This window comes from Lichenostomus cassidix, chromosome 4, assembly GCF_008360975.1.
Source record: "Lichenostomus cassidix isolate B80296 chromosome 4, HeHo_3.0, whole genome shotgun sequence".
Classification (NCBI taxonomy): Eukaryota; Metazoa; Chordata; class Aves; order Passeriformes; family Meliphagidae; genus Lichenostomus; species Lichenostomus cassidix.
This window is the reverse complement of record NC_139484.1, coordinates 49,374,287-49,397,465: the sequence shown is the minus strand read 5'-3', so window position 1 is coordinate 49,397,465 and position 23,179 is coordinate 49,374,287. Positions and strand designations below refer to the sequence as shown.

At 40.7% G+C, this 23,179-nt stretch overlaps 1 protein-coding gene across 7 annotated transcripts in view; it reads left to right on the top strand.

The window, feature by feature from the left end:
• The first annotated feature begins 460 nt into the window (after positions 1–460).
• The window catches only part of TBC1D1 (TBC1 domain family member 1), a 97,770-nt gene continuing 75,051 nt past the window's right edge, over positions 461–23,179 (top strand). For 5 of the 7 annotated variants that reach the window (XM_085059172.1, XM_085059169.1, XM_085059171.1 and 2 more), the window contains exons 1-3: positions 817–956; positions 1,647–1,727; positions 8,180–8,695. In XM_085059172.1, the coding sequence (XP_084915298.1) occupies positions 8,279–8,695 (417 nt within the window). In that variant the 5' untranslated portion in view covers positions 817–956; positions 1,647–1,727; positions 8,180–8,278. Of the gene's footprint in view, positions 771–816; positions 957–984; positions 1,528–1,646; positions 1,728–8,179; positions 8,696–23,179 lie in introns of those variants that run through there. The other 2 variants (XM_085059168.1, XM_085059167.1) reach the window with 2 other exon arrangements.

Here is a 23,179-nt window from a genome sequence, read left to right as displayed (position 1 = left end):
CAGAGCAGATTTCTTTTAGAAAGCTCTGATTCTGCAAATGTGCACAGGCTTAAGAGTAAGTAAAGCAGTGGTCTTACTGCCAAGACTTGAAATTAATTGAGGGCAAAAGTGGTTTGCATGACGGGGATGTAGCCTGCCTTAATCATCTCCACTTACAGAGGAGTATAATTAAGTCTCCAGATCCATTCATGCCTTATCCTCTCTATCAACTGGCAGACCAACTAATACCAACTCTTACAATGATTTTATACATATGCAAGTGTGACTGCTTTCAGGAAGTCGCCAAGGTGACAGAGGTGAGCCCACAGAAGGCTGCCCTGCGGCCAGGGCTGGGCGCACACCGAGTGGGGACTTGGCCGCTTCAGGGCTCGGGAGCCGGGCTGGCTCCAGGTTTGGGAGCGAGCTTCTCTCGCCACTTCAGCTGACCTTGCCGTCCGCCCGGGCTCACCGCCGCAAGGCGACAACGACACAGTTCCCGCGGGAGACTTGAGGCTGTGCCAGACACACGGGGCAGCGCCGGCGAAATGCCCTCCGAGAGGGACTTGACGGGCCAGGGGAGGTGGCTTCAGCTGCCCGCTGTCGCGACACGGGGGCCCGCCTGTCGCCGGCTGCCCGCCGTGTCTGGCGGGCGCCCGTGCCGTCCGTGCCCCGGGCCGGGACCCGCCGCCTGTTGCTATTTTCGTCCGAGCTGGAGGGCTCGGGCAGGCAGGCGGCGAGCGGCCCGGCCGGGTGTGAGTTGCGGGTCCCTCCTCCTCCCGGCCCGCCGGCAGGTAGGGCAGGGTGGGCAGCGGGCTGAGGCGGCAGTGGCGGCGGCGGGCTGAGGCAGCCCCGGCCCGGCCCGGAGCCCGTTAGCGGCCCCGCCCGCCTGCCCGCGCGGGACGTGCCCGGCAGCGCCTGCCAGCCCGCGGCCGCTGCCCGCCGAGGGCACTTCCCTTCGGCGAGCGTATCCTGCGGCGGTAAGCGGCGCCCGGGCAGCCCCGGCCCCGGCTCCAGGCCTGCCAGGGGGCGGCGGTGGGGACCGCCGTGCCCCCGCTGCGGGCCGGCTCGGGGGAGCGGCGCTGGTGGGGCCGAGCAGCGTTTTGGAGGAGTGGGAGGAAGGAGGAAGAGCAGCTCTTGGCGCAGAGGAAGTGGAAGAGTTGTGGCGAGGAGTGCGGCGCCCGGCGCAGGGCGGCCCGTGCCTGCACCCGCTCTGAGGGGCAGGAGTCTCCGGCGCCGGGCGGTCCGGCCGGGCCCGCTCCGTGCCCGGGCCCTGCAGGCAGGGCAGGGTCGCGCCGTCGGTGCTGACGGGGCTCCCGGCGAAGCCGCAGCTCTGGCTGTGGGAGCAGTGTTGCTGCGGGACGGGGCGGCCGGGCGGGAGCGCAGCGGGGAAGGGGCGCCGGTGCCGATGTTCTCGGCTGAGGGGCTTCTGGGAGAGCCGGCTCCTCGCCAGAGTAACCAAAAGACCTTCTTGAATGTAACCTGTCAGTGACCTGAGGTGCCTTTAGTTCTCTCTTGCCTGCCGTTTCCTCGCCCATCAGTGCAAAGTCGGTGGGTATAGCTCCTCCCAGAGCCCGCTCCGTCCCCGAGCAGCACAGGGCTCTTCCCTGGGGTAAAAGCGATCTTTCCTACCGCAGCACAGCCTAGTGTAACTTTCGGTCTCTCCACAGCGGCGCACTGTTCTTATGGCCCTTTAAATTCGCCAGCTAAGTCAACGAGGGAATGATCTCTTGAAACTGCGTTCACGAGAGGTATGTAACGAATGTGGTTATTTATAGCGCAGTTTGAAAAGATTGAGGCCTTTGTGTGCTGTGTTTTATTTGGGAGAGAGGCTAACGCGGCAGATCTGCTGTAGGAACCTTTAGGAGTGCAGATGGTGGGATTTGTGTCTGCGTTAAGCCCAGAGATTGAATGGAACATCGTGGGTCAAAATTAATAAATTTTACATTTTCTGATTTGCGAATACCTCTGAGCTGATGCATATGATTATACTTTTAACACTTCCAAGTACTGAAATAGAAATTTGTCATGAGTTGTTATGTAGGAATGCTGAAAGTCATTGGTAATACACAAAAGTAGGAATGCTTGCAGGTGAGAACAAACGACAGGATGGAAGGAATGTGAAATACATTCAGTGAAGTGTGGATGACTTGACACTTTTTTCACTTTAATTTGGTAAACTGAAAAGTTGAATGCAGGGATTTTGGCTGTAGATATGCAATTTTAAAAAAGGAGAATGGCATTCATAATGTAATTTACCTAGCAGGCTTTCTTTTACAAATATTTGGGGGTTTTTGGTGGGTTTTTTTTGGTTTTTTTCGTTCATTACAGTGGTAAAACAGCTCAGTGTATTGTTAAGGTCTGTATGAGGCTGAATCAGAAGACTTCAATCATCAGCATATTAATTTCCATGGACCTGATTAAGGAAATTGCAACAGGTGTCAAGGGCAGGAACAGTCAGCTATTTTCTTCATTTGATAGTTGATTATAAATGTGTTTGTTAGTAATCAAGAACATACTACCATTTTGTTGCAATGTTTTAATTAATGGTCTATATTTTAACCTATTTGAGGACTGCACATGCTGTTGCTCACAACAAGCCATAGGTTCAGAAGGAAACAGCAGATAATAAGTAGCTATAAGATAAAAAGAACATCCTTGCAACAAGAGGGGTGTGTCATGCTTCCAAGTGCCAGTTTTAGTTAAATTAAAATTATTTGAAAACTGTTCTCAGCAGTGACCGTGTCATGACATACTTTATATATATTCTCATTAGTGTTTTTCTATATATCCTACCGGGTGGATAGAGAAATCTGTCAGCTTGAGCAAAGACAATGTAAATTTCAGTTAGGGATCACGAAGAGAGGGAGACAAGTGGTATTTAGTTCTGGCTAGTGTTCCAGAGTTCTGGCTTCAGGCCAGGGCTCCTCATAATCCTTAAGTAGTATGATATTTCTGCTAAAATAATCAGTGGTGAAGTGCAGTCTGTACCACTGCCTCTGGTTCCATTTGTCATCAGGGTTCACTGCTAATGCCATGCAGAGGAGAGCTGAACAAATTTGTGCTCTTTAAGACCAGCTGTTTTTCACAAGACCTTGCTGTATGGTTGGAATTTTTGCTTAGCTTCTTGAAGGAGTGAAAAACTGACTTACAGGAACTTACATAAACTAAAGCTGCTGTCAGGTCCTGAGCCTGATGTGTAGTAACTGCACAGTCGTCTCTCAGAAGAACTGCAAAGGTTGAGGAAGATGTCATCTTTCTGTTCAACATCTCCCGGGTCAAACTCCTCATTTATTCATTGCTGTGTGAAAGCTCTGTCTGCTTCCTTGCTTGACGCATCTTCTAAACTCATCAGTTCTGCTATGAGTCCCAGCATTCCAACTGCTACCAAAGCAGGGAAGGAGCTGGAGGAGGGTGAAGGGCTGCTTAGGTCTGTCATTACCAATGTTCTGAACAATAGTTTAAAACTTTTGGCTACATGTCTGTATTGAATTTAGTCCAGTTGAGAAGAGAGGACAAAAGAAGGATAACACTTCAGCACTGTCAAAGTTTCTGCCCTTTTTTTTTTTTTTTTTTGGGTGTGTGTGTATGTTCTTTTTGTTTAGAACAGTCTCTCTCCTCTCTTTGCCTTTTTTCTGTGTTAGTGCCTCACCTTCCCAGGTTAATAACATGATAACCCAATAAGATTGTCCTTCTGAACCTCAAAGTTTACCTGACCCCATCTAACCAGCTGGCACTTGGAGCCATTACCTTGTCCTCTTGATATAGTCTTTGCTCTCTTGAGAGAAGGTGAGTTTTGAGGAATGCTGTCCTACGTGATGCAATGCTGCTTAGACATGTTCCTGCACACGGGGAAAACCTGGGGTCCAGAATGGCAGCAGTAATAATTTTTGTAGCTCTCCCTTTCATGCTGTCCTGCCATCAGCCTGGCTTCTCTCTGAAGGTGTCTCTTTTAACTTGGTCACTTAACAATGTGAGAATGCAACTTAATTTTGGAAAGTAAGAGTCTAATATATATATTTTTTTAAATTACATTAGGGTTTTAAAAAACACAGTATCAGATTTTGCTACAACAGGACTGTCAGCATAGTGTTGCATGTTTTCTAAGTCTGCTCCCCAATTGTGAGAAGTGGCTGGGTTGATCAGAGCAAAAGAGAAGCTGAGAACCAAGGGCACACATATCTTCCCATGTGTATCTTCCATATTAATGAGTCAGTCTGGTGTCTTTTGGTATAGAAGGCAGAGTTAGATATATTAATGTGGTTTGTGTAAATATCTGTTACAGTTTGACTGTTTTTATGCTGATGGAGCAAATACAGCTGAATAAAAGTAGGCAAAACAGTAGCTATAATAAGGTTCATATTCTCTAAACCATACCTTTCTCAGCAGCAAAACTGTCAGCTGAGGAGTGCCACTCAAGCTGCTCTCAGTTTGAGTGCGAGGGCAACCAAGATCTTTCAAAAGATACCAGTGGAGAGGAGAAAGAGGAACTATCCCAGTTATGTCTGTGAGCACTGGGAGAGCAACTGCAGACATCCAGTGTGCTAAGCAAAGCCCAGAGTAAGGAAGCTGAATGGCACTTAAAGCTGCCAAAGGAACATCAAAGTTGAGGTGGAAGGAAACAAGTGCAGAATTTTATTTTTATGACTTTTCTATTCTCTCTTGGGTTAGAGATGGAGTAAGCATTTAATAAGCATGAGTTAATCAGACACTTGGGACAAAGAGGAAACTTGTTCAATCCTGCTGTAATAATATGTGTGGTAAACTCCTATGACACCTGCAGAGCCAAATTTCAGAGGGCATGAACTGAATGGTGCGAACCAGAGATGGATAAAGGTGCTAAAATTCCAAGCAGTGGAGTCAGGGCCATCATGGATGGGCTGAGAGCATGGCTGCTCTTTGGCTGTAAAGTGTGCTTAATTTTATGGCAGGGAATAGGCTTATTGACAAGAACAAAACTATTTTTAGGTCTAAATTAAGCATGTACATAAATACTTCATGGTCTTGAAGTAAAACCTAGTCAGTCCTTGGTGTAAACTTGAAGGACATTAACACCAGCAGCATGAAATTGGCATAATTTCTGGTGGGATTTGTTATGATAAGTGACAGGAGGAGGAAACAAAGCAAAAATGGCTGGGAAAGGGAGATGGAACATACAGAATTGTAATATACAGAATGATACAGGTTAGATAAGGAGACTTTATGACACTGCTACATTTGTGCTCTGGGAAACTGCACTTTCAGCATCTCTTAATATTAGGGAAAAAAACTAGCCTTTTGACTTCTATTTAACTGGTTTGATTTAGTAGCAATTTTTTTTTCTTTGGAAATAACAAAAGAAGACATTGGAGTATTTATGCTGTTGACTTTGCAAGGTGTTATTTTTTTTTAAAAAGAGACGAATGCCATGAAGCTTTGCATTTATATTAAATACATTCCAACAGTACAATGTTTGTTTAAGTATGACAGAGTATAAACCTTGGGTTTTTTATATACTGTTCAGTCCTTACAGTTAGCATGCAAAATAATGTATTATATTGTGATATTCATTTCTATTTGAGGCTGCATTGCCTCATAGGTCTGGGATAAAAGAGCGTGGTAGATGGTGGTAATCAAAAAGAAACTTCTCTTTCTTGAAAAGTTGATTGAAATGAGGGTGACTTTGTTGTAATTTTACATGCCTTTAATTACATTTTTTTAAGACAGGTTCTCAGAGAACACAAATAAGAGATGGCTACAAAAAGTGTGTGGCTAATACGTCATCATCTGTGTGGTAGCACAGTTCTGTTTTCAGATAAGAATAAAGCTTTTTAGGCCTTCTTATCCTGAAATTATTATGTATGCCACTAAGTGATCAGAACACTAAAAGCTACAAACTTGATTTTTGTGTAGTTTGGACTACACACCATGGCTGTTCTGAATGAAGCCAATCTTCCCTGCAGTTGCTGAACTATTTTACATTGTTGCATTTAAGGAGAAAAAAATTGTAATAGTTTGACAAAGAGACCATTTTGATTCCTGGCAGATGCAAAATTATAATGATAATTGTGTTTAGCAGTCTGTGTTGATAAGGTGTAAAAATGCTTCCTAAAGCAGCTGTGCCATTTAGAATCACAGAATCATTGATATTGGAAAAGACCTCCAAGATCATCATGTCCAACATTTGATCACCAAGATCATAGATCATAGCACCAAGTACCACATCCAGTTGTTTCTTGAACACTTCCAGGGATGGTGACTCCACCACTTCCCTGGGCAGCCTGTTCCAATCCTTACCACCCCTTTCTGTGAAGAAATTCTTCCTGACGTCCAACCTGAACCTCCCCTGGCACAGCTTGACACCATTTCCTTTATGATGCAATGCATTTATAATAATCTAAAAGATACTTATTTTCTTGCTTGTTTGTAAAATAAACAAGCAAAACCCTCAGTTGTAGTATATTTGAAATCAGGTGTACAAATTCTGGATTTTCATGGTCCTTTTTCCCACACCTCCCATGCACAGATACACACACAGAGGTTTATGGAAAGACTTAAAAAATTGAACTGCACATCTAGAATGCTATTGAATATTAATTCATTGAATAGTATCTTTAAAACTTGCACGCTTGCTAAATTTGTTATCTGTGGAGCTGGTAGTTTTGCCACAGAGTTCATTTGTCAAAAGATGAAAACATTTCACAAATGCAAATGTACTCAGAGATGATTTCTGCAGTTCTCTTGTTTTTACAGTTTGCCAGTTACTGCAGAAACATTTTTCCCCACTGGGACATTTAAAGATTGGTTGCATTTTAAACAGTTCAAAATTAATTTCCATATTAATTTTTTTTTAAGTTTTGGGTCTTTTTTTAATCCTGAAATTTCCTTTCATTTTCAATAAGGTGAAAGACTGTTAGAAGCTCAGTCTGAAAATATTATTGCAAGAGTGAATAAATGACAAAGTTTAATAAAAACTCATGAGAAAAGTAGTGCTAGTTTTCATCCTATTTGTAGGTGAACAAAGACAAGAAATACTGTTGCCACTTGTTCAAATGTAATTAAAATGTTTTGTAAGGATATCTTGGTACTATTTATGTTGTTTTTAATAGGTCTTATAATGGGAAATTCTCGTAAGACTGCTGGTACACTAGTGCCTGGTATTTAAACACAGGCAATTATAGACCTGTCAACTTCTTGTCAGTCTCACACAATATAATGTAACAGCTGAAACTAAGCTCAATTAAAGAGAAGTTAAAACAGAGTAGTACAAGAAATACCAATCTATGTGTTCTCATAGACTGCATTTTGCAAAATGAAACAAATAAATGCATTTATTTGATTTAATTACTGGAAGTACTAATATGTAATAACAGTAGTGGTAGTAGATGTTGGGTATAACAGGGTTACAACAGGGTTGTGTGTAACTTGGTATATTCCCTCTGATATTTTAAGAAATGAAAATGATACAATGTCAGTCTGGCTAACATTTAAGTGTTCCTGTGTGGCTGACCAGCGTTAAAATGCAACCACGAGCTGTGATCGTCATCTGGTTCTTCCCAGAATGCTGTAAGGATGGTTGCTCGTGACTGCTATCTGACAGGTTTTTCAGCGATCACTCAGTTGACTGCTGCCAGCATTTTTAGATGATAGTGATTTCTAGGGTATTATTTATTGAAAACATCTCTTTGCTTACAGCCAGTAATCACTTGGCAAACAATACCCATGGAAGCAGCTCCATGCTAGTAGCCAAATTTGAAGTCATCCACCTATGAACAAGAAAGTTGTCAAGTTGGTATTTTTCTTTTTTTCAAATGTAAAGGTGTCTTAGGAAGCACTTACTCAGCTGTCATGAAGGTCAGAATAGCTCAGCTGAGTTCTTCCTGTGATAATAGGATTGAAATAGGCCAGTGTGATCTACGTGTGATCTGCCCATGAAACAGACACAGGTTAGAAAGAATGTGCATTGTAATTTAGTTACTCATTAGATAGTTGAACTAAGGTCATAAAACAGCTTTTAAATCAGGACTGAGTCTTTTCTGAGCAATGTATTTATTACAATTATGTTTGTTGGACCTGAAATGGTAAGGCCCAATGTAGAGAGGTGGAACTTGGTAGATAGGTCATGGTAGATCTCTTCTGATGTTAAGCTATTAATTACTGTGTAGTTGAGAGTTGGTTTTTAACAGAGTTCCAGCACCTTCATAACTGTTTCTTTTCCTTTCAGAACTCTTCTGTTCCTTAATCAAAGAAGCCATCCAGATAATGTTGTTCCATGGAACTGAAATATTGGTGAATTAGTCCAGGTTCCCTAAAGGACTGTAAAATGGAGCCAATAACATTCAAAGTTAAAAAGTGTCACACACCTAGTGATTTCTCAGCAAGTTTCAGTCTCCAGCTCGTGGGTTCTCTCCCAGTGCATTCCCTGACCACTATGTCAATGCTGCCTTGGATTGTGGCAGAGATCCGGTTGCGCAGTACGAAGTCTTCCAAAGAAGAACCCAGCGTCAGCCAAATACGACTTTGTGTTTCCCCAGCAAGTTTGCGATGTGAACCAGACATAGGGGAAACCCAGCAGTGGGATCCTTTAAATTGTTCAAGTTTGTTTGAATACAAGCCACAGCAGGTCCACAAACTCATTCACAACAGCCATGATCCGAGCTACTTTGCTTGTCTGATAAAGGATGAAGCAGCAAATCAGCAAAGTATCTGCTATGTATTTAAAGCTGATGATCAGACAAAAGTAAGTAAAAAGAAAAGAACCAAAGCAAGCATCCCTGGAGCTGCTTTTGTGCTGTTTGAATCTTCTCACTACATTGTAAGATCTTAAGGTTGTACTTAAACTAGATCTCACTAAAATTTACTTACTTTATTTTATTTTAATGGCTCAATTGAATTTGAATTGCTCAGAAGTGAAAGTTGTGTATATCTCCTACAGGATAAGGGCCTGAACTTCATCAGCTTCAAAAACATTTTAGTTTGGGATATGGGTTGAAATCTTGGCCCTCAAGTCAGTGAGAGTTTTTCTGTTGATGTCACTAGGGCTAGGATTTCACTCTTGAGTCACTGTGAACTTTATCTAATCCTGCACTCAGACCTCTCAAATTTCTGTTTTCATGAGTTGAGACCTGTGTGACTGGGAAACAGAGATACCTTGTTTCTCCGAAAGAGAAGAGAGTAGTGTGGAATCTCCATATATATCATATCTCTAACAGCAGAACACTGTGGAAACATCTTGGTAGGTCTATAATTCACAAAGCCTGGCAGGCAGGGTTGGAGAGTGGGAGAAAGGCATGGTATCTGCACCTCTGTGATATGCAGGCTTGCTGCTCCATGGTGTGAGACAGGAGCTGGGTGTCCGTGTCTGGCAGTGGGTGAGATTTGGCTTAGTCTGCATTTCCTAAGAGCTAGTTGTGTCTTTGCTGAAAAAGTGGAAGTATTAAAATTGTCAGTCTCTTCTGTTTGAGGGTAATGTGAGACACTAAATTCTCATGAATGAGTAAAATTAGTAGGATTTAACAAAAAGCTATTGTGAAATACTGGGAAAAAAATGATGACATATCCTTTACCTCCTGAGTATTGACTCTAGTTATAATGTTGGAAAGCAGCATGATCACTTGACCCATAGGAGATGTCCTGCTGAAGCACCCTGGAGGTATTATGTGAATATACACCATACATGGGATTTATGCCAACCTGCCCAATAGCAAAATGTTGTACAGTTCCAAATCTGTGGTCTCAAGCTTACAGCTCAAAACATATGGAAACAGCTTTAGTTAAATCCCCCAGATAAAACGGCAGTTCCAGTAAATTAAAAGCCAAATGCATTGTAAATCATAAGCATTCAAGTGAGAAATCCTGTCAAGTTAAATGTAGAATACCACGTTTATGTATGTAAGAGCAGAAATAAGAAATAGATGTTTCAATACTTGGCATTGGATAGCAGCTGGTGAATGTGTTTTTCAGTTTGCTTATGCACTTTCTTGTGTTTGTGATTTTCCAGGATTATGGTGTGAACACATCACTGATCACCACCAGCACATTTTCTTAGGCATTTTCTTTTGCAACAAAAAGATTCAAGTACTTTTTCTTCATGTTTGATCAAATTCCTGGACATGTTGGAAATTATCAAGAGCAAAATAAATCAACTGTGTCTACATGTTTTTGCAGAGAACACCCAAAATCTTTAGATGCCTGTTTTAACTACTTAGCTCCAGATTCACACATATATCTATCCTTTCAGAAACTACCTTCCACCTGGTCTCTAACTTGCCTTGAATGCAAGGGTTGTTTCTCTTGACTTCTTTGCAGTCTAGATAGATGTCTAATCAGCATTTGTGGACCTATATTTTAACAAAAGGGTAATGGAAATGTGGAGTGTTCTTACCAGCTAAAGTGAAGCCCTGCCTCTTTTACTTAAATTTTGTGCAATTTCCACATTTTAAGTAAGTTCCTTGTGCTTTATAGGGTGTTGCTACTTTACCCTGAATATTGCCATATAATGCCTCTTAGCTAATTGATGTTTGTGTATTTATCAGGAGGAGTGAACTGATGTTACCTGTTTTGCAGATACCCAACTTGAAATCATAGGGAGTATACATTTACTTTCATTACTAATTGAAGGAGCTGTTTGTGAAAAGCCAGTGAGATGGGATGAAGATTTAGCACTATGTTACTGCAGTTTATGTTCAACTTCAGAAGAAACAAATTTTAGGAATTGGTCTATTGCAGCCTGTGCAACTCAGCAGACTCCTGTGCTGGCACCCTTGTTTGTGAGGAGTCTTTTTTTTCTATTTGCTTCGGGTCTGTAAAAGAATTGCAGCAGTCCAGATACATTTAGTCACAGAATTTGCATGTTCACAACAGTCTTTATTCAGCAATCTTGGACATCCAGACTTTTCTGATACTTACTAACTACAATAATATTGTGAACTTCAAGAGCCACAATTCTTTGTATCTGCGTATATAAATCTGCAGTAGAGTTATATTTGACAAGGAGTTCTTGGATTAAGGTGGGTCTGGCTGAGGATTTGAAGCAGAAGGTACTTTGTGGCTTTGCAAACACGTTCTGAGTATATCTTCATCTTAAGCAGAATAAAAGGGGGCAGAAGTATGTCTGTGGGAGAAGTACAGTAGGTAGATTAGGGTGTTAAGACAAAGGCAGGTGAGTAGAAGACTAAACCATTAAGACCTTTGTAAGAGGGGGACAAGAAACTTGAATGTCATGCAGACAGAGGCATACCACTGGAGGTGGTAGAAAGTAGTTAAATCCGGGAATGGTCAGGCTTTCAGTGTTAGCGTTGCAGATAGACTGCAGTCCATTAACTGTAGTTGTACTCCTTTATATATACAAATTGAGCAAGAACATACATCTGATTAGTGAGGGATTATTTTACTGTTTGAGAGTTTTTTTAATGGGAGACGATTTTCTGCTGGGTAATATTTAGCTCAGCTCTAGAGTTGATGGAGTGTGGGAATGCATACAATGTGTTTCCTGGATATGAATACAAGGCTCTTGGGTTTGTTGTTGCTGTGTCACCAGCATATCCACTTTCGAGAAGAAATCACTAGACAGGTAATTAATACTAAGTAATGTCAGGATTCTTTGCAAGGACTTCTTTGTTCTGCTGCTGTTTAGCAGTGAAAGAAAAGGCATAGCCCCATTGTGGTCTTTGTCTTCCCTCTGTAGGATCTTCTATAATTATTTCCATTGTAGCATCGTGGCAATATGTGGCTCACTTCCCCTGCTGGATAGCAGTAAGTTGGGAAGGATGAGATGACATTACTGGAAAACAAGCATGTGAATATAGAGATCATTTCACTCCATGCTTAAAGGACAGGTTTACACTGCCTAGAGTGAGCTTCACTTATGGATTAGAGTCTCCTTTCTAAGCAGATTTGTCAGATATGGGATCTAGAGTATTCCTTCCTTCATGCATAACCTCAGTAACTTTCCACTATTTACAGATAGTGGACTTTCTTATCCTTATACCCTCATTCTGCAGAGGTTCTCATGTGACCTGATGATAGAGTAATTTCTGCCTGAGAATGGGGCTGAAGCATTAATGCATATTTGGTGTAGGTGCTCAGGAATGGAGCTGGATTCAATTATATTGCCTGCAGGGAGCTTATGAAGGCTACATAGAGCATAGATGGGGCTTGTATATACTGTGGTGAGTAATGGTGGGGGAATCTTGGGGAAAAATTAAATCTCCACTAAATCTGTTTGCAGAATAGTCCCTTCAGCATAAGAATACAGCCTCGCTGAACACCTTCGTGAGAGTGCTTGGGTACTGTAGGAGCATGATGGTGAAAGCATACATGCTCCAGCCTCAGTATCCTCAGTGGCCTCTGGTCTGACATTTGTGTGCTACAGAAGTGTAAGGCTATTGACATCACTGTTGTTGAAAACTGTGTACTTCAAAAATTATTGGCATTTTAGTCGTACGTTTGAGATGTGGTAGTTCTAAACTGTTTGGAACTGCAGGTGAGGTGTGCCATTTCCTTCATGAGCTCATTCTCCCCAAACACAGCACTGCCTTCCTTCTGTGGGATGCTTTGCTTTAGCACATCATACACCTGAAGAAATGAAACAGAAATAATGTGAGGCTAATGGCATACTGTAGCAGGGTATCCCCCTCCAGCAGATGCAAAGTAGCCAAAACATTACAGAGGATGAATAATTTCTGTTCTTATATTCAGTTTGGAAAAGTAATTCCAGATGTCATTATGTTGATCTTTCTTTGGTGTATTGAATTACTTGTTTTGCTTAGGTTTGTTTAATCTTACTTGATGGATGTTTCAGCTGGCAACTGGAACATGGGTCACCAGTTTATCTGACTAATGCCCTGAGCTAGTTTAGATTTAAAGCAAGTTAAGGTTGTACTTTCCTTTACAATCTTTGATATTTATTGTAAATGAAGACTAACAGTTCTAAATTTAATAGTTTCACAGAAGTCTGAGTCAAAGAGAACATGCAGTATCTTAGTCTTTTCCATGTCCTGTGCTCCACTCAGCAGCAGGCCCATATTTTTCCAAGTCTGTCTTTTGTCACCTACGTAGCTAGAAAGACTTTTTTGTTGCCTTTGACAACCATTGCTAGATTCAATTCCTGGTGGACTTTGGCTTTCCTAATCATGTCTCTGTCTTGGGTTGGCTATTGTTCTTATCGAGGCTCTCAGAAAACTTGCTGGATTGACTATGCCATGTTGTGTTTTTCCTACAGCAGATATTTGGGTGGCTGAAGTCTCTCATCAGGACCAGGGTTTGCTAATGTGGGGCTACTCTGATCTGTCTAGAGCATACGTCATCCACCTGTTCTTCCTGATCACAGGGTACAAGAAATTCCTGTATGCACAGTAGAAGTCAGCAGAGAGCATTGTCATTTTTTAATTTTTTTTTTTTTAGTGGAGCAGATGCCTGGGATGCTTGACAGTTTCCCATTTTTTATTCTGTGATATGAATGAGAGGTTTAGAGAATTTGAGGGAAAGCCTAGAAACTTGAGCCTGATGTCTTGTAAGGAAAATATTTCTGTGACATTACCAATGCAGAACTAAAGTACAAAGAAATGTAAAAAGTTCAGTTCAAAGTTAAAGGGTTTAAAGGGTTACATTTTGTTCAGGTATTTTTGTTTGAGTTGGTTTGCTTTTGCTCTTGAGTCTGGACACAAGTTGTCATAACAGCCTGTAATATATGCTTGTGTTTACCACCAGCAGTTAATGCTGTGATGGCAAAACACTGAGTAGAACTGTTTTCTTCTGCTTAATAGAAAAATATTGCCTGTGATTTAAACAAGATCACAGCTGCACAAGACATGCACAAGTCTGTGTGGTGCTTGTGAATCTTCTCTCTGTATTGTCATCTATCAAGGACAGCTTTTGGCCCAGGCATCTCTAGGAGTGTTACCAGGAGAGCTGCAGTGTCCATATGGTTGCAGCAGACTGGGGCAGCTGCTGGAGACCTGAGCCTGCTGATTGACTTTGCCTGTGTCAGTTCTGCCCTGCAGCAGACACAGATATGACCCATCTCCTTACACTGAGGCACTTCCTGAAATGTAGCACTTGCCCTCTTGTTGATCTGTTTGGTTACAACTGTGATGTCTTCTGTTGTCAGATGTCCTCAGGCTTTTTTGTTCACCAATTCCTTTAACTGTTACTATGCTTTTGAACAACCTTCACCTACTTTCATGAGTCAAAATAGCTTATGCACTTAAGTAGATCACGCTGTATTACCTGGAATGCAGCACTCTGTTACATGTTGTTTATGATCTGATTATGTGCTGAAGAAGCTGGTTTCAGATAATCAACACTTAGCTCTCTGTGAGGCTGCACAGAGCTGATCTTGTGAGTGAACTTCACATTATTCATCTATAAAAGGAATGGCAGAGGCCCAGTGAACTCCAAAGCAGTTGTGAGGCTTGGCTTCATGACTGTCGATTCTTACACAACTTGTTTTTACTTCAGAGTCTAAGATATGGCCTCACTAAGTAGCTCATTTTTAATAGCACATTTCCCTTTCCTAAAGAATTTAGGGAAGATAATTTTAAAGATAGAGGTGATCTTTTTCTTCTGTATTTTACTGGCTGATGAGTCTTAAGGAGATTAAAACATGTTTCTTTTTTTACAAAAGTCATTGAACACTGAAACAAAATTAAGTAACTGGACTAATGTCAGTGCAAGTGAGAGCCTAATTTGGCTGTTTTCTGCCTCTTAATGCACCTTTGGTTTTTCTGATTAAATCTGTGTAATTGCAAATTGCTAGCACTACTTTTTGGTTAAGGACAAATACTAAAAGGAAAAATTAATTATGTCTCCCAAATACTAAAAGGAAAAATTAATCTAAAATACAAAAGGAAAAAAAATAAGTAGAACAAATGAAAAATCAAATATGTAGTTGAACTGTGCACATACACAGTCCAGTATATAAAGCAGGTCAAAGTTTAGCTGTGTAAATCCTAACAGAGTATCCTATATAATGCAAACAACCAGCTGTGCTTTGGATACTCTCACAATTAATCAAGCTTTATGGGCTTCTTGAGCCTTGAGTGTGAGTGTGATGACACCAGTTCTATCCCGGGATCTGTTCAAATGATTCATGTATGTGAGCTCTTCTGTCAGGGAACTTTAGTGGCCAGTGACCCTGTCCCCAGCAGCATTATTCCAAGCCTTTATGGGGCTCTTGTCAAACCCTAGACTTTGTGACATCCTGCAGCAGCTAAGTACTTGTGTGTTTGCTCTCATTTTATAAAAAATATTGTGTGATTTCCCTAAACCTTGTGTGATTGCCACATGGAAGAAGTAATTTGTGTAATGCCAGTGCTGTTTTCTGACTTAATAATGTCTGATGAATGACAGGGTTTGTAAAAGTTGCCTATTCCCACTCGTACAGCAGCAACAACATAAAAATTATATATTCTTGTGATTTCTTATCTTACCGTACTAGTGAACTCTGTATGGTATAATAAACTGTATCAGATGACATTGTTTGTGTATTTCTCAATTTAAGTAATACTGAATAGCTGTGTGTTACTTGTGATGTTACATGCACTTTATTTTAGGGTCAGAGTTCATGCCAAGGCTATTTATTGTTCCTTCACTTTTTCTGTTGGGAATTGTTGCAGAAATACAAAACAGTAGAACTAGGCTAAAACATAATTAGTAGATTTGTGATGGCTTCTCAACTGACTACTAACCATTCCTTTTGTCTTACAAGATCTGAAACTTGTGGCCTATGATGTCCATCACAGGTAATTGGAGTCATGAATATCTAAGCATCCTCCAGAACTATAGTAGAATTTTTTAAGAAACAGCTCCTGTTCACAACAGAGAAGAGCTTCCTTGCACACCTTGTAAGAGAAGCTCACTCTTAACATCTTAACCTACTTTGAGTCAGCTTTTGGTGGCCTGGTGTTCCCTTGTTTGCAAATTTGCACATTCCCACCTTTCCCCTGTTCTTTATGCTGTGATATCACTCAGGTGTTTCAGAGCAAATTTGAATATTCAAAAGGAAAAATTATAAAGTTTCAATGAAATCAGCATCCTAACATGATCACCGAATGGTTTCATGTGCACCTGTGTGAGTTAGGGCAACACCACCTAGAGCAGAGAGAAGGCTGGGCCTCAGATCCCCAGTTCATTCAGTCCTAAAATGCTGTGGGGTTTTAGTTCAAGTGTAATCTGTGATGGTAGACTGAGGGGGTTTAATAGCTGTCCTCTGTCAAAAGAGGCAGTTCCGATATTGTTTTCTCTTCTGATCCATCCCTTGATGTACTTTCTTGGTGTTTTCCCTTGTGCTGGCACTGATGTTTGTGCAGCTCTGTGTTGAGCTGCTTTGGGGGCTAAGGTAAAAGAAATTGATTTCTTTCTACTCCAGAACAGACTTGGTGCACCTTACTAGATTACCATAGATGTTTTTTATCAAATTTCAAGTTGATATAGATTTGGAAACTAAAGTGAACATAAAGTAATTTGGGACAAAGTTTTCTTGGTGCTTTCATGAGCAAGTGGTGAAAGTAGAGTGCCACACCAGGAGCATGCCAAAGGGATTGGGCTGAGCAGCAGGAAACCTGTAGTTCTTTTGTTGTATGATGACATAGATCTTAAAAGACTATGAGGAGGGAGGTGCACAGGAAGACTTGCGAGCTTCCTTGTCCTCTGTACACAGAGCCACAGTGGTTGGAGCATGGTGCTCATAAGGCCAAGGTTGTGGATTAAATCCCCTTATGGGCCATTCACTGAAAAGCTCGCCTTGATGATGCTTGTGGGTCCCTCCCAACTCAGAATGTTCTGTGAAAGTGTCACCAACCTTGAAATCTGTCCTTATAGTAATGGGTGAGAAGAAATCACTGCACACCTGCCCCATGAGTCCAAAGTAGCCTTTTTCTAAAAGACATAAACATCATGGAAACAACCTGTGTGCTGGTAAATATCCTCTGACTGTCGTATCTGCTGTTGTCACAGTGATGAGAATAGAAGGCTTTTAGTACGTTTCCATGATTCACACCAATTGTCTTAAAAATACTGGTGAACCTGCTCCTAGGGGTTGAATGTGTTGTGAAATACTGTCATGTGACAATTTCTCAATTTTTGTGGCTTCAACCTCACTCTGGCACTAACTCTCTGGTATTCATCCTGTGCTTTATTTATTTTATTTTTTCAGCTGGAATAACTTCTTTCAGCTCTACAGAGCAATACCCTCAGCAAAAAGTAAATCAACCCTCTGTAGCTAACTTAAACTTTGCAGGAGTTTGGTGGTGCTGTATTCTTCAAATTTGATTAAAAACCTTGAAAATAACATAGCGGGAAAGATGAATGTGGAAATTTGAGAACTTGGTGAATCCACACGGTTCTCAAAGTGCAGTGTGGGTCTTCAGTTGAGAGACTGTTTATCCACATGTTACCTGAGCACTAATCAAATCAAATTCCCCAGTTTCACAGCTTGTAACAATAACAAAATAGGTAACAACAAAGTTACCCTGCTCACCTTACTGTCGTGAAGTCTGATTTCTGTGTTGAATGCAAGGGACACAAACTGAGTGGGTCTCCTCATTGCCTTGCAGCCTTATCAGTTCTACAGCTTCAAACAAGTATGCAGTGCTGAAAGTGCCAGGCAAATAAAAGAACCCAAACCAAACTGAAAGAGTTGTGCCCATGGAAAATTCAGGGTGAGAAACAGAAAGAGTTTGGAAATATAAGTTGCATATACAGAATTAAGAGCTCAGAAAATACTGTTTGATTTATAGCAACATTGAGTCTAAGTTGAATGCACACTACCATAAAGAGAAATACTTAATGATGAAGGAACTCCAATGTATTTTCTGGAGCTACCCACAGCTGTGGCTTGCTGAAGTTGGTTTAAGACTAGAGGAAGTTTGGAAGTTTAAATGCTGCCTTATTGAAATCCAAACTCAAGTCTGAAGGTGTAATCTAGATTCAATATATAGTTTTTATTTTTTGTTTAATTATTTAACACTCGTAAGTAATATGAAGTATGCACAGCTATGAAATTTTAAAATTAATTTTGTGGATACTTGGTGCAATGATAGTTGTATGCAATTTAAAGCCAGAAAGTATATTTGAGAGGGGAAAAAACCTGCTTTGAAAAAGAACAGTTTTTATTAAAAAATTCATCTTACCAAAAACTGTTAGTTTTTGTGGCACACAGTACAATAGCATGATAGTGTGAGATAGTGTGATGGGAGAGTGTGATTTAGTTAGCGAATGTGAGAAGATATTTTTGTCAAATTCATGAATAAACAAAGGCTGTATCTGTCATGTGGGTTAGTGCAATCTCTACAGACACTCAAGAGTGGTTCTGGCACCTATCAGATTGTAGGACTACATCAGTCATCTTTCCTCAAGACTAGTAAAACCAAAACTTTTCTATTTTCTGTGCTTTTCAAGTTTCTGTAGGAAGCTTGGGCTTTAGCTCACTTGGACCTACTTAAACATGGACATTCATGTTCAGGCAGTTGTATATTCTTCTTTTCAGATTTTAAAATGGCCCTAAAGGACAAATGCAAGCCATCCATGTTAAAATACAAAGATGCCAATTCATAAATTATGATACTGAGTAAATCACCTTCCTGAAATAGCTCCTTATGTTTCCATGAAGTTGACTTCTTTTAGAGTTTTGCCCTTCCTGGGCTGGCATTTATGCTGTGCCCCCAAGGTCATCAGATGGAGGCTCTTTGGCTGTAGTGGAGCAGAAAACCAAAGCAGAGGAGGCATATATAACTGCTGTATTTACTTTAGCAGCACAATCTCCCATCCTGTTAATGTCAAAGTGAATAATGGTAGAAAATCATTGTCGTAAAATCAGTGCTTTCCCTTGCCTGGTGTAGACACAGTTGTTCTGTATTTCTGTTTTTTTTACCCTCTCTGTGGACATCAAGTTATGGGAAGGGCTGTGGGAAATATTTTCCTAAAGAATGATTTGTGTGACTGGACAAATACAGGCTTAAATGGATATGTGTGTCTGCCCTAAAGGTTGATCATCGAGGATCTGATACAAGGATTGAGTGGATAATGCCAGTTCATACTTGGTTTGTCCTTTGTATGAAACGACTGGTTGATGTGGACTTCTCCTTTCTTTCCCACCCTCCCCCCACTTTTCCCAGGGTGACAGTAATTGAGATCTATTGCTAGTCGTAAAAACAGCTTCACTGATGATGCTTCCTCTTGCATTGGGTTAAGCTGGGTCCTTCTGCATAACTGACTGAATGCTTTTCATTTGCAAACTTCTTGTTTCAGCCTTTTAAAAAAACCCATAAAACTAGCTTCACACAGGCAGAATGTGCTTCAAAATTGTATTTTTAGTAATTTTGATGTGCTGTGGTGTGCTGAGTTGCTTTGTTACTTACATGCTGTACTACTTATTATAATGTAAAGAACTTGCACAGGTAGAGGAAATAAAAGCTGAATTTTGTAACTCCTTATTTGAGATTCTTAGAGGCCACCTTCAGCACAAAGGTGTAAAATAGAGCTTGCAGGTAGTATCTGGTTATTTGCATCTAAACCTGTGGCTAACTGAATTGGAGGTGTTTTTTTGTAAATCAGAAAGCAAATTACACGTAACTTATTTCTGAGTCTTCGATGCTGAAAATCTGTTGCACTTTAAGTTCAGGCTACTTCCTTTGAAGACAACAGACATAACTTGCAATAATGACTTTAAACATGCTTCCAGGTACTTGCTTGGTTAGCACCTATAATACCTAGTTATTTTTCTGCTTGGTTTTATCCTCAGTTCTTTTCAATGACAGTTACGTTGTTCATGTAGGAAAAAATAGTTTCCCATACCTCTGATGAATTAATTTAGAAAGATTTTTAAAGAAACGGAAGCAGACGACACAAAAAATTACAATTCAAATACATTGATATATTCAGGATGATTAATATAGTTGATTCAACACCACTATTACAAAAATTAAGTTTCTTTCCTTGTTTAAATATGCCATAGAAGTATGCCATATGTCTATGAAGCAATAATGTACTGAAGTCTTAAAAAAAGCAAACCCCCATTCAGCACTTTTAATTTTCTGCATGAAAACCATGTTCTGTTGTGCATCTCCAAGTGCAAATAGTGTTGGTACCTTCAGAGGTCTCTCGTTGAAGCTGAATTCAGAGGCATTTCTGGAAGTTCTGTTATGATGTTAGGACTGTCTTTGTTGGACCAGCTGTCCAGCAGCAATGAGGTACTTAAATTTTCCCGATTTAAGTGCTTATTTCAAAGTGACACAGTAGTGAGTAATGACACGCTGGAACGAGGCACTCTGATTCCCAAATCAGGACTGGGATTTAGGAGAGAAAACAGTTTCTTCTGTAGAGCTCTCTGCAGTATTTCTGCTGCTGTGGAGCACTGTACAGCATTCCTGACAGTAGCATTTGTAGCCAGGCTATTATGAAGTTTTTCTAATTGCAGGAAGAGAGAACTTCGTTGTTCTTAAAAGAGATTACTGCCCAGCGTGCATAACTAACTCCTTTTGTCCCCCCAGTCCCTTCACAAGTTCGCAGGTTCACCAGGCTTTAAGATGAGGTGTTTAAGTGCCACTTAGTGGCTGTCTGGAGCAAATGTAAGATACTGCAATTGCAAAGTGACAGTTTTCACCTCTTCTGCTGCTGCTTTCCACCAGCAGGAGAATTACCTTATCGTGAAGATATTGAAGGTTTAATCTAAAACTGGTTGACATCAATTAAAAGACACTGGCGGGCTTTCAATACGAATTTCACTACTGTCATTCCCATTTCACTTTTTTTCCCGAATTGTCCCACTACAATTCTGTTTGGGTTCTCCTTGTGGTTTTTTGGGTTTGTTTTGTTTTGATTTTTTTTTTTCCAATATTTTTGCAATAAATGCTTCTAAAATATTGGAATGAGCTTATATTTTAATATGCAACAAGAAGTAAGTACTAATTCAGCAGTGAGTGAAATCTGTAGAGCTGAATTACTACTGTTTCTAGAGTTTATTCTTGTGTGTTAAATTTCACGAAACACGACATGCTTAGCACTGGTTAGTGTTTGACATCAGCCACTGTTCTGGGATGTTTCAGTTCTGCTCAACAGTATATCTGAGAGATGTGAAAACATTATCTCAGTAATGTTAGAAGCTTGCTATAATAAGCTTGTATGTATGTGAAGCTGAAAGCTTGTCTTCTAGAAACTTGCAGGACTTCTGAATATTCTTTACATGTATGTTATTAACTCTGTGCTGAACTAGGTAACATCCTTAAGATGCATAAGCATATAGTAGCAACTTAGTCTGTGATTCTAGTGGCGGCAATTCTCAAATGAATAGCTTTTACATCTCAGGGTGCATGCATTGCATCTTCCTCTTTACTGGGAGGAGGTTTTCAGTGGGCTTTCTGCAGGGAGTTCATGTACTGCAGAAGGCATGATTTAAGTTTTTCTTTAGAATGGAGTTGTCTTTCTTTTCCTTCTATTTTAGTTTTTGTGTTTAATAGACTATACAAAAGCCTGCTAGGTTTGGATGAGTCAGAAAAGTTCCCAGGAACCTGAAACGAAACAGATTTATTATTACATTTCTAGTTAATGTTACAGAACACAAACTGTCAAGGTTTCAGGATAAATCCCTTTGCACATGTTGGGACAATGTACTTCCAACAGGCCATATAAAACATAGATGTGTGACAAGTTTTCTTTAGCCAGATAACCCACAGTGACCTGACTTTAAGTGCACATGCTTGCTCAGGCACATCAGCCTGTACTGGAAGTCTTGATGCAAGCTTGAAACATCAGCTGAATTGGACTTCCAGGTCTTTGTCTTAACTGGAGTTGTGAGTGAAGTCAAAGTTTGTATGGGGGATGACATTGTGGATCTACAATGCGAGAATGTAAAAATACTTGCTTCTTATTTTTTCAAGTTCTTGTTTTGTGACTGTATATTACAGCTTTTTGCATGCTAAGAGAAAAAGCTGGGAAAATTGCATGTCCAGGGAAGGGCAGTGGAGCTAGTGAAGGGTCTGGAGCACAAGTCCTTTGAGGAGCAGCTGAGGGAGCTGGGGGTGTTTGGCCTGGAGAAGAGAAGGCTCAGGGGAGATCTTACCGCTCTTTGCAACTACCTGAAAGGAAGTTTGGCATTGGATCAGGCATTGGATTAGGCTGCTCAGGGATGTGGTAAAATCACCATCCCTAGAAGCATTCAGAAAATGTGTGTGACACTTGAAGACATGGTTTAGTGGTGAACATAGCAGTGCTGGGTTGGTAGTTGGACTTGATGATCTTGCAGGCCTTTTCCAACCTAAATTGATTCTATGATTCTAAAAGACCTGCTTAGCTGACTTCTGAGGTTCACTTGTTCATTTTGGTCTTTGCACCTGTGAATGCGTTCAAGTATGTGCGTTAAAACTTGCAAATTATTCAAATAGATGAGCTCAGTCTCTTGCAAGTTGCAGTGATATCTGAACTTACCAGATTGCTTCAGTGAAGAGTTCAACTGTCCAGCCCATCCATCCAGCTTCGTGAAGGTTTCTCCTGGAATGCCAGAGTTCCCATTCTTGGTACTAAGAATACCCAGAAAGAAGGAAATGGCAGAATTGACCCATGATTATTTTGTTGTGGCTTTATTTATGTATTTCAGTAGCATACTGCACATCAAATAATGTTTTAGACTTTATTCCTGAAAATATACACACTTTTCCAGATTTTACCGACTCTATGAGTCTTACACAAAATGATGCAGCAATCTCACATTCTTGGTGATAAGACATGGTTAACAAAACCTGTGTTGAGGGGCTGCATTCAGTCTGCATGGATCCATGTTTGTGGATAGCTGACTCAGCACGCCAAGGCTCCCATTGTTCTGGCAGAGGAGCGGAAGCGCAGTCAGCACATGTGGCTGAAATGTGCAGTGGTGACTTACAGTAGTATATCCTGAGCCCTTTGAAGCGATGCAGCTTTATCAAAACCACAAAAGAGCCATAAGGATAAATCCCATTGCTGTATTTTAAAAGCCTTCTATTGTGTGTTGTATTTCACAAATGTGTTTCACTGTGTTTTTTAGGAGTCAAAACAGAATTGTCTTAAAATAACAAAATGTGGAATGTTGTTTGTAATGAAACCTAAAACTGTAAATTTCTGAGTGGAAAGCCAACTGAATCATGGGGAAGGAGTTTTTTTCAGATTGGTAGGGACAGTGTTCGAATCTTGGTTTTAAAGATGGTTTATTGCCATTTTGTGGCTTTCACTGTAATTGAAAAACAGTATGACTTAG